The sequence below is a fragment of the Electrophorus electricus genome, chromosome 20 (genome assembly GCF_013358815.1).
Source record: "Electrophorus electricus isolate fEleEle1 chromosome 20, fEleEle1.pri, whole genome shotgun sequence".
Lineage (NCBI taxonomy): Eukaryota > Metazoa > Chordata > Actinopteri > Gymnotiformes > Gymnotidae > Electrophorus > Electrophorus electricus.
Genome location: NC_049554.1, coordinates 2,472,501 through 2,484,770, shown reverse-complemented (window position 1 = coordinate 2,484,770; position 12,270 = coordinate 2,472,501). Strand labels below are relative to the sequence as shown.

Below are 12,270 nucleotides of genomic sequence, written 5' to 3'. Positions count from 1 at the left end.
AGGACTAAAACAACTTATATGTTGACGGGTTTTATCTTTTTTTATAAAAAGATTTGAAAAGAAAACCACCACCACCACCAACAACAAAAACCCCAAATAACTAAGTTTTTATAAGGGACTACACTGAAGGCCAGAAATGTCACATAGTCCATTTAACTGTGTCAAGCCACCAACCCACTGCAAAATCATCAACTCAGATTAGACTTTTTTTTTTTTTACATCCATTTTAAATATACTACAAATAAATCAAATGCCTCTCACAGTCTAAGTAATTATTTTCTTTTTTTTTAAATATATTTTTGAGTGGAATCGTCAAGAATGAATAATGAGTCACAAAAATCAGGGTCTAGAGAGGTATGAGAGGTTCATAGCCCTCGAGAGCTGGAGTAGGCGTATCTAAGGACTCATTGCTTGGCCACACTTTAGTGAGGTCCACCCCTAGGTGGACCTCACGCTACCTGCCCTTCTTAAAGACCAGAGATCGCTAACTGACCCTAGCATAGAATTTCAAAAAGTGGGTTGTTGAGACATATGCTTTAATAGCCTTGCCCTTCCACCATATTCTGTGAATGTGTCTTGAATAGTCACCTCAATTATTAAAAGATAAAATGCTATGGTCCCCAGTTTCAACCAGGCAGAACTGCAGTCTCTACGGTCAAAACGGAAGGAATACGTGGTGCTAGGTCTTTGAGCTACGTTGACACGTCGCCTTCTGTTCTACCTAATGGCGAGAGGCTCCTGAAACACACCAGTCACCAGCAGTTGCGTCTTGCACGGAGATTTCTGGCTCCGATGGCCAAGCCAGTGAGGTGGGGCCCCTGCCGGGAAGCAGTCCCGTGCTCTGGGCAGACGGATAGATGAGCCCTGGGCCTTGCCGCACAAAGCTTCCACACGTGGCGAACCATGTCACGTGCTGCCTTTCTTCAGAGGCATGTTCCGCGATGACTCGGCAGGAGAAGCAGGACTGAAGACCATGCGCTTTACCCTCCCACAGAGGGCGGGTGCTGTGACATTATTTGAGAATTTCTCAAAACTAACTAAAAAAATAAAGACATTCCTGTATGGAAGACTTATACAAGAATCTCCTTTCAGAAGCTTTTGTGAAGTTCCCCTTGACTTATTAGGGTGCCAGCACCTTCTGACATCTTTCTAATAGGTTTACGATTCTTTATTTATGAAGTTACTTTATAAGTGCACTGAAATGCAATAAGGCATTTCCGTGCATTTCATGCGTGTTGGCATAAATAAAAATGGCATTACCAAAGTCAACAAGCTCACCATTAGGAGTAGCAGTGACTACACCCTGCACTGCACTGGTCACTGCTCTCTGTACACATGGCAGGTTTATTATAAAAGGCTGCTGGACTATCTCCCCTATCTTTTAATTTTTCTGTTTAATTTCTCTCTTTCCTTCTGCCCCCCCCCAAGACATATATTTGATTAAATAAGAAGCCATGGGGGTGGTTGTGGCCACTAATTGTGAGAGGCCATGCCTGGGTCTGAATCAACACCATGCAGGGGTCATTAAATGCCTCTGCGTCTGCTCGCCTCTGTTTGTCAAGGCCCTACTCCCAGCTGGCCCACATCTGTTGTGCAAATTCTGCCTTTAATTTAACTTTGCCCGAGTTGGTTGCTGCAATCCGCTGGAAATAATCTTCTCCCTCCATCTTCAAACTGCCATTATCCTCTGCGCCTTCATTGTGTAGTCACAGGGAGTCACTGTCCACCTACCAAACTTCAATTAAAAAGAAGGGAATATATCTGGACATTCATCGATTGATTCATTATTCTGCAATCCGTCTTCCACCAAAGATATTTGGATAGGTTGATTCATCTTCCTGTCACGCATCTATGAAGATGTATGATGATTACATCAAAAAAATTGGGGAGAGAAGAGAAGAAATGATGTTCTACACACAGCCAGAGTTTGATAAAAAACCAGTTTGCGGAACAGCACTCTAAAAGAACCATTCCGATTTTAAATGGGTCATTTAAGTCACCTGACAATTGAAAAGAGGAAAAATAGAGCTCGTTATCATCTTTGATTATGACTCTTCCAGAAAATCATGTCGAATTAAACATCGGCATCTCTCCTGTTCCATATTGCATATGGCATTCTGCTCCGCTTACTGTGCAGTGTGGCTTCTCGGTCTAAACCGTCCACAGTCGAAGTGTGGGAGATGGAGGATCTTAATAGAGGAACGCTGCTCAACACATGTTCCTCATGAAGGCCTCCATGCAGCACAACACTGTGGTAGGACCACAAATGTAAAAAAAACCTAGAGGGCTGATGTGCAGCGGGGTGCAGTTTCGGGCTGCGATTAGTAGGTCTTGTCAGTTCTAAAGGAGTCACTTAATTATTCGTGTATTGTACACGTATTATTCTGTGTATCGTTCCGGTCAGTCAGATATCCACATTTCCACTGCCATCTCTTTGCAGGACGACCTGTGTTCACACAGAAAAAAGAAAATTCTGCGTTATGTGATGAGCTCATTAGACACAAATTTGAGCTTTTAAATGTGAATTTCTTCCTTTAGCGGACGTGATTCCTCTTGTTCTGTTGTAAACGCTGCGTTTTGAGTTATAAGTGGAACTGGGATGCTTTCCCAGGGCAGTGTTCCACGCCTTCGCATAGTAGTCTCAAGCCTGGTTTTGCTTTTGCTTCCGTGAGACAGGAGCAGTAACAAATCAAGCAAGCCAAGATTTTTTTTCAAACAAGCAATGGGGAGTTTGTGCAAGGCCTACGATTCGACCATCCTGAGCGCCAAGGATTGCATGCAAAACACTAACTGAAGATATGCATTCTGACGAATACTCCAAACTTGTTGGCTTGCTCGGTCTTCAGAGTGTTACTTACACATGGAAAGCACTGAAAAACAACATTATATATGACCGTTTGGAAGAAGCTTGATGGATTACGTATTTCTTTTCATGCATGCTCCCTCCAGCTGCCGCCGAGACAGGTCATCACAGATAACCACAGCGACAGTCGTCTGATGGATTCGGCTGTCTCCCATAACTAATTTGGATTACCAGATTACCAAATTACTAGGCTCATATGACCAAGATTCCTTCTTTGCTTGTCCCATGGCTAATACCGTGAACAGCTGTTTTTGATTAAATCATTGTTACAGTGAGAACTGGAGTCAAACAGGTGATTAGTAAGAGAGTATGTCTTTTTGGTTCGAGAAATTGGCATTGAGGGAAGAGAAAATGGCAAACATCTTGTCCTCCTGGCAGAAACAGGATTGTGTCAGCTGTCACAAGCAAGTTTCCCTGGTTTTAAATTCCTACATAAATATCTAGAATGGTGAGTTATGCAGATAAGAATGTGACATTGTCTTCAACAATGGCCTGTGGCTTCATGGAAGACAGATCACCATGCCCTAATCCAGTTGGCCAACAGTTGCATTCCAGTTCCGAAACCAAAAAAAAGAGAAAGTTTAAACTTTGATTCATTTTCACTCCAATACAAAGCCAGTGATGAGAGCTTCCGCTGCCCACCACGTTTATCAGCACTGAAAAAACTCTGCAGACTGCTGAGCTATTTCTTATTTGTTATTTCTATCTCAATTGCATAGTTAATCTGTAACACATTTATGTGGTCTGGCATGGTGGTGAGTGCATGCATTGTAGGTTGTGCGCGCATGTGTTTATAAGCGATGGTGTGGGTGTGTGTGTGTGTGTGTGTGTGTGTGTGTGTGGTGTTTGAAAGGCAGAGATACTGTGATGGCCAAGAAACAAGCTTTGCAGCGAGATCAGTACAGCTGTTCCACTCTTTAATGTGGGAAGACATTTGTATGTAGTGAGAGACTGAGTCCTATCTCACAGTTCCTGAGACACATTAAGGCACTGATCTGTGTGTGTGTGTGTGTGTGTGTGTGTGTGTCAGTGTAGTGTTTAGTGTACCACAAAATGAGTAAGAAACCACTAAATATGCTGGAGCTTGCGTATTAGCAAAAACAGCAGAAGATTTTAGGTCAATGGCTGTAGCCCTCATTTACACAAACCAAAGAAATGCACATAATGTTCCTCCCTTTATCCTGCTGTAAGGAAGGAGTCTTCATGGGTGAATGAGCCCTCCGTTCCACAGGTCATCATTTTGCAAACATCTAGTGCATGTCCTTCAATTCTGCTGCACAATGACACCGACCTGCTATAAGATGCTTTGAGATTGCTGTGGAGAAGCCCGCCAACCGGCCTTTGCTTTAAATGCCTTTCATCTTTGTTCATAGTTCTTTAAGGTTATAGCTGGCTCCCCACTATAAGTGCAAGGCCCTTACAGGGTGAACTGGATTACTTGAGAAACAATAGCTCTATGGCCACCATTGCAGCCCCTTGAACCCTGCATTAATAAGGCAGAGGCTCTATCCTCTGTTTGGCTCTTTTTTGACTTCAGGAAAGAGAAGTTGAATTTCTATGTGCCAAAGGCAAGTCGTGTTTTATGTCAGGAGTATTAATTTATGATTTTCATCACAGTTGGTGACCCCTTCACCTCTATTAAAATGCAGGCTTTGTAATTTCATGGTTAATATTCAATAGCCACTTGTCCTCTGTTGCTGAAGTGTGAGAATATGAGAATATCTTGAGGGGATTGTTGGAAAGTCTCTCTCTCTCTCTCTCTCTCTCTCTCTCTCTGTCTCTCTCTCTCTCTGTCTGTCTCTCTCTCTCTCCTCTCTCTCTGTCTGTCTCTCTCTCTCTCTCTCTCTCTCTCTCTCTCTCTGCGTATGTGTGTGTGTATTGTGTTTGAGGACACTGGGCTCATCGAACACCATGCAGATGTCCAAAGATGCGCTTGTTAACCACTCCTGCAAAGTGGAAGCCCTTGAAGGCAAATGAATGGCAGTTCTGTGTGCACTGGCCAGTCCGGGCTACGCCAGTGAGGTGTGCTAAGACTTATCTGCACATGCTGGGATGAGGCTGAGCACCCTGCAGAGAATAGCGACGCGCCAGCGGAGACAGCATGTCCTAAAGCTGAGACTGGAGTTTAAGCTAGAGGGCTGAAAACCTTCTGAGAGAGAGAGAGAGAGAGAGAGAGAGAGAGAGAGAGAGAGAGAGACAGAGAGAGAGAGAGAGACACAGAGAGAGAGAGAGAGACACAGAGAGAGAGAGAGAGACAGAGAGAGAGAGAGAGAGAGAGAGAGACAGAGAGAGAGAGACAGAGAGAGACAGAGAGAGAGAGACAGAGAGAGAGAGAGAGAGAGAGAGAGAACAAACAAGGCTCCCTTCATCACAAATTGCAGAATTGGCTTGGAGAGGCATTTCTTCTCAATGACTTTGGCAGCCCTTAAAGAACCTATTAAACCAAACTCTTCTGTTTCACAACAAAGCCATACAGATCTGAGAAAGGGTAAATCGATTCCCAGCAGTGATCTCTCTTACTCTGGAATATAGCCCTCATGTCTTTCTGGCTTTCCAAGACAACATGTCCGGCTGTGATGACCTTCTATACCAGGCCCTATTAAAATTATGAAATGAATGATGCACTGTGTCTGAGTTGGCCGTAGTATTAGATACGGTGGCACGTTTCCTAGCGCTGGTTGCATACCTCCTTGATATCAGATTTAGCAGCATTTAGAATTCAGCAGCACTGATCATTTGAATATATTTGAATATTCATTATATAGATTCATTTGAATATATATATATATATATATATATATATATATATATATATTTGAATATAAACCCTTGGTGGCCGCTAACATAACTCTGAAACGTCTCATAGATCAGGCTTTTAAAGATGTCAAAAATGAACAGCATTGCAAAGGATGAATACAAAGAGCCTCCCTGGTTTAGTTCAGGACATTGTCATCATCATCATCATCATCATCATCGTCGTCGTCACAGCAAAGAAATCGGGCACCAATTTCTGAAACTGTTCTTTTATTTCATAAAAAGAACAAGGGCTTATCTCCTCTTGTCAAGTTATTTATTCATTATCTTTCATGTGCATTTTTATCTCGTTTCTTTTCCAAAGATTGTCACCAAGGCATCTACAAGATGCAACCATTGTAGAAAAAGGTCACCAACTGCATTTGTACAGCATAAGGTTACGTTCACATTACAAGCCACATTTCTCAATTCTGATTTTTCGCTCAGATCGAATCTGATCGTTAGGGTTTACATTCGTAATTGCAAGTGATCTGTATCTATCTGTAATTGGGATGCATTTGTCCACCCAAACAGCAGGCATGCGCACACTGATACCTTTTTGCATGAGACACCTGCATCACCGACAACAGAACAACGCATTTGTAAGATGACCTATTGTGTTAATACCTCCAAAACTGATGTGCCAGTGGCTCGTGTATGTGCTGTATTTCGCTCAGGAGGACAGCAAAAATATTGTCAGAAGTAATCAGGTCGAGAAGGGGGAATGAAGCCAGATGGCTAGCGTTCACTGTTTTTGCTGTTGTTCTACTGCGATGTTGTTGTTACACACCGCCAGCGCTGGGGGATGATGATAGCGGCAAACGCAGGTGTGTAGGCTAAAAAGCAAAAACAAAACCACACAAATTCCCATCTGACCATTCTCACTCACACCACATGGCCACAAACCGGATACACATCTGATCTAGGCCCACATATGAAGGTGACTTAAATCTGGTTTGAAAAGATCGGATTTGTGTGTCTGCACAGCCCTAAAATAAAAAAAAATCTGATCGAGGTCACATTAAGGCAAATAATCGGATTTGAGTCACTTGAGCCTTTAATATGAACGTAGCCCAAGCTAGTTATTTCTGACTGTTAGTTCTTACTGTTGTGGATTCACTAAAGCACAAAATACACAACACAAATCTCACTACTAGTTTGCTAATCTGCTGTTAGTAAGTTTTGGCAAAAAAGGGGGGGAAAAAAAGCACAAATATATATATTTTTTTTTTGTTCGAAATTGATAAGTAGACTAAATCTAAATTCACATGTCACTTCAAAAGGAAAGCTGAAAAATATTTGAGTTACTCAGCAAAAAGAAAAACAAACCTATATGTGAAGCTGAGATGTTTGGTACTGTACTAGTAAATATAAGCACAATTGACTTAACAGTCAAACACAGAAATTTATATAATTTCAGTAATCCATAATTCTCTCTTTGTGGCTACACTATGGAACCTAAACCAGAATTAGGATGTGTTTAAAACTAATACATACTTTGCTTATGATTAACAGTCTATTTAATCCACATATATCACATCACAAAACAAATTTAGAGTGAAAACAGGTCATGAAGCACATCAGTGTTGACAGTGGCCGTGGTGTAATCTCTCTTGCAACAAGCAGGACATATCCACCAGCAGTTTGCCAAGAGAACCGTAACCCAAGACCGCAGACTCATGGGCCGCCCGGAAACAGACGGCGCTTTTCCCTAACGCGTCCTGGTCAGGGGCTTTAGCAATAGTCCAGCATTCAGGAAAGGTTGGTAATCAAAGAACTTGGTAATAGATGAGTAACTCTAGAAAACAGTAAAAATGGAAGGAATGAAATCACAGGATGGATGCAGAGAGTGAGAAGCCTCTCTGTTCACACAAGTAAACGTGTCAAGAGAACTGCGCATTGTGTCAAATTTTAAACAAACACAGCTCTGTCTCCAGCTCACACCCACGTGTCCTGAACTCACAGTTTATGGTTTAAGTAATCCTGACCACTGTGGCTCGAGGCTAAACAGTGCCTCTGGTGGCCAGAGGACTACAGCAGTGTACTACAGTAATTGTTTATATTCCGAGTTGATTTTTGTAAAGTTGGCTTTACGAAATGTTGAGCTCTGTTTAAACAAAGAGGCTATGTCACATAGCCAAGCCCCTGAAATCAGTCTAATCTTTGGTTGCATCTTCTTGGAGAGCACGAATTTAAGCTCCTTTGAACACATGATGGCATATTTCAAAAAGGCACCGAATTGTAATTCAAGCATGGTTGTGGTATGCATTATTGAGGAATCTTAAACCACAAAACACAGTGGAGATTTTTTTCCCCAAATAGGCCTTGGTAGCAAAAAAATAAAGCCATTTAAGCTGAACCAAAGGACTCCAAATAAAACCTCCCATCTTTTCGAGAATCTCCTCCCACGGTCTGACTTTGCTTACAGATATGAGTCGGAGCGGGTTCTTCTGTTGCTTCCGTGATCGTGGAATGCGTTGTCACGGTACACAACTGAAATGCACGGCGATGGCAAGCGTAGGAAGAGTCTGAAAGCAGACTACAAATGTAGGAAGAATATTCCAGGTTCATCCCCAGCCTGAGTGTGAGCACTCTGAAAAACCAGGAAGTCCAGGAAAATGCGACCAGAACTCGACGACAGCATTCTCCGTAGCCCTCGCTCACGACGAGGCCGGTAGCGGGTCATTGGGATTTCATTGGCCTTGCCTCGTGCCTATTCCCTACCTGTCCCAGTCAACTCCTGTTTCTCTCTGCCCTCCGCACGTGGAGTCCACCGCAAACAACGCAGCGCCCTCTGGTGGAGTGGAGGCTCAGGAGGAGAAGCAGAGGCCGCAGCACTCCATGCAGATCTCCAGGCAGTCGGCAGACTCGCAGCAGGCGTCGATGATTCCGCAGTCCATGTCGCAGGGCAGGTCGCAGTCCCCGCACTCCTCCGACGCACAGCAACAGCAAAAGCAGGAGTCGTCCGACGTGCACGACCCACAGGTGGCGCAGTCGAGCACGATGTTGCAGAGCGTCAGGAACTCGCAGAACAGGCAGGCAAGGATGCAGTGCACACAGCAGTCTGAGACACAAACACACACACCCCCAAAATAACATCATGGAACTTCTTAAAAGTCAAAATGCGTCTTGAGCTTGGTGGCACAGGATGTTCTATAATGCGCCCTACAGATGGTTTGAATCAACAAAGCTTGAAACTGCACTAATGCAGCTAAAATAACAAAACTAAATATAAAAAATACACAAATAATGCAGATCTAATCTTGTGCAATTGTGTCCCTCCACTGCCTTTGTTTCTCCTGACCACCGCCCTCCCCTCTCCTCTTCCCCTCTGCTCCTCCCGGCTCACCCACCGTCCTGGGCCTCCGTGGGGATCTGGGAGCCGTTGGACTTGGAGCTCCCTTTGCTCCTCTGGCTGGCGAGCGATGGATTCGACTGCAGCGTCTTGGGCCCCCTGTGGGGCGGTGCCAACGCCGAGGACGAGGACGAGGAGGCGGCTCGCAGGAGGGGCGGCCGCGGCCCGGGCTTCCTGCCGTTTCTTGGTGTCGCGGTCCACTCCGGCGAGCCGGTAGGAGGCGGCCTCGTGGCCGTGGGCCTGGCCTGGGGCTGACCTGCAGGGAGCGTAAGCAAATGGATGATGTGATCACATGGTTAACTACAAGGCCATCCATCATGCAATGATTCTCCTCATAGAGCAAAGTGAGGCCACCTGCTGTGGATCGGAAACCTCGGGAATCTGACATCAACTAGTCAGAGGGGACATGCCCCTAGACTCTTCCTAATACAGACTCATCCCTAGACTAAAACATGCCCCTAGACTCTTCCTAATACAGACTCATCCCTAGACTAAAACATGCCCCTAGACTCTTCCTAATACAGACTCATCCCTAGACTAAAACATGCCCCTAGACTCTTCCTAACACAGACTCATCCCTAGACTAAAACATGCCCCTAGACTCTTCCTAACACAGACTCATCCCTAGACTAAAACATGCCCCTAGACTCTTCCTAACACAGACTCATCCCTAGACTAAAACATGCCCCTAGACTCTTCCTAACACAGACTCATCCCTAGACTAAAACATGGCCCTAGACTCTTCCTCATACAGACTCATCCCTAGACTGAAACATGCCCCTAGACTCTTCTTAATACAGACTCATCCCTAGACTAAAACATGCCCCTAGACTCTTCCTAACACAGACTCATCCCTAGACTAAAACGTGCCCCTAGACTCTTCCTAACACAGACGCATCCCTAGACTAAAACATGCCCCTAGACTCTTCCTAACACAGACGCATCCCTAGACTAAAACATGCCTAGACTCTTCCTAACACACTCATCCCTAGACTAAAACATGCCCCTAGACTCTTCCTAACACAGACTCATCCCTAGACTAAAACATGGCCCTAGACTCTTCCTCATACAGACTCATCCCTAGACTGAAACATGCCCCTAGACTCTTCTTAATACAGACTCATCCCTAGACTAAAACATGTCCCTAGACTCTTCCTAACACAGACTCATCCCTAGACTAAAACGTGCCCCTAGACTCTTCCTAACACAGACGCATCCCTAGACTAAAACATGCCCCTAGACTCTTCCTAATACAGACTCAACCCTAGACTAAAACATGCCCCTAGACTCTTCCTAACAGAGACGCATCCCTAGACTAAAACATGCCCCTAGACTCTTCCTAATACAGACTCATCCCTAAACTAAAACATGCCCCTAGACTCTTCCTAACACAGACTCATCCCTAGACTAAAACATGCCCCTAGACTCTTCCTAATACAGACTCAACCCTAGACTAAAACATGCCCCTAGAGTCTTCCTAACACAGACGCATCCCTAGACTAAAACATGCCCCTAGACTCTTCCTAATACAGACTCATCCCTAGACTAAAACATGCCCCTAGACTCTTCCTAACACACTCATCCCTAGACTAAAACATAGCCCTAGACTTTCTAATACAGACTCATCCCTAGACTAAAACATGCCCCTAGACTCTTCCTAACACAGACTCATCCCTAGACTAAAACATAGCCCTAGACTTTCTAATACAGACTCATCCCTAGACTAAAACATGGGTTTTCCTGTGGAAGGATGAGGATATGCGAATGAGTTACTAACTGTTTTGACTGACTGTCCCACCCCTCTGCTACAGAGAAAGCAGAGAAAAGAGGACAGGCATGTACAAACAAGCAAACACGTGCACACGCCATATCCTGGCTACTTTTAATCGCAGGGAGATGTGTGTAATATATGTTCCCCCGTGAAATTCTGCACGTATTCCCCCAAGACAGGAGCGCATGTGCAGCCGTTGCGTGGCCAAGGTGGGGAGCAGGGGGGGATTTACACCAGGGAGACGGGAGTCGGGGGCTGGGTGGGAAGAGTCCATGTGTTCCCAATATCCGCCTGACACTAGCACCACGTATAACCCGTTACACGGCGAGAACACACCGGGATGTCACCTGTAGGCGGCCTGCGTGTAATCAGACTTCTGCAAACGCTCTCCTTCTGTTTTTGTTTGTTTTCCTTTTTTTTGTCCTTCTCACTTGAGGCAAGTTGGACTATTTCTTCCGTGATCCGCTCACAAGGAGCTAAGGAAAGCCAACAAAATAAAAACAAATAACTGAACAAACATGAATTAATAAAACTAAATCACAAGACCCGAATGGATGAGCATATCATTACCATATCATTAGTTAAGAACCAGGGAAGCATTTGGATAAACAATGGAACAAATAAACAACAGCTCTGGGAATTTAAATCACATTCATCACACCGTTATCCTTTCCCTGAAGGACACAAATACAGACGATCCCACAAACAAGCCTCTCACAAAATACCAATAAAGTGCAGTGCAAAGGAATCAAGAAACAACTCGAAAATGAAGCAGACGACGGTGGCTCCGAACCTTAGAGGCATGGCTGCATAAATTCTGAAAATGCTTTCACTGTTTTTCAAAGGCCATTTTCAAGAGAGCATCTCCTTTGATTCTCAACTAAATCAAGTGTAAAATGCAGTTCCACCAAGAGCTGAAATGGCAGCCAACAGAGCAACACGTTTCACTGTATGCTTCAGTAAAGATCATTTCTCAACATTTATATGAGCATTTCAGAGCCGGAGGAGAAGGAGTGGGGAAAGGCTTTGTTTTGGACAGAAGCTCTAATAAAGCAAACACCCAGTGAAATACTCTGGCCACGCTGTGGTGGACAAGCGTTTAGATGGACTGCGCGATGTGGAGTTTGCCACTTAAAACAAGAGATCACGTCCAGTCATAATTTACACCACTTCCAAATCTAGGCAACAAAAATAACGCGAGGCCCGTCACTCAGGGTTGAGGTTTCGCGTCCAGGGTGCGGTTTAAGGCCAGAGACGCTCTGGTTCTCTCGCTCATATTCTGAAGTTCAGATGTAGTCTCCCCATGAGTTTACGGCCTCTGGAATGTTCTAGTGTTGCTCCACAAACCACTCGGTGAGCTGGTCTTGGCAGCTCGTTGCCAGCGCTTCGTGTATTTTACTCTCGAGTGCCACGGAGCACTAATTATGCTGGACAAACGAAAAACCAGGCAAGACGCGCACCTTTGGTTCCAAAACAAACGCCGCCTCG

The 12,270-nt window shown here is 44.5% G+C and overlaps 1 protein-coding gene across 1 annotated transcript in view; it reads right to left on the bottom strand.

The window, feature by feature from the left end:
* Positions 1 to 7,833: 7,833 nt before the first annotated feature.
* mdfi (MyoD family inhibitor) overlaps positions 7,834 to 12,270 on the bottom strand; it is a 22,665-nt gene continuing 18,228 nt past the window's right edge. The window contains exons 3-4 of the mRNA XM_027020018.2: positions 9,010 to 9,267; positions 7,834 to 8,720 (exon numbers count right to left, since the gene is read on the bottom strand). Coding sequence (XP_026875819.2) covers positions 8,467 to 8,720; positions 9,010 to 9,267 — 512 coding nt within the window. The 3' untranslated portion in view covers positions 7,834 to 8,466. The remainder of the gene's footprint in view (positions 8,721 to 9,009; positions 9,268 to 12,270) is intronic.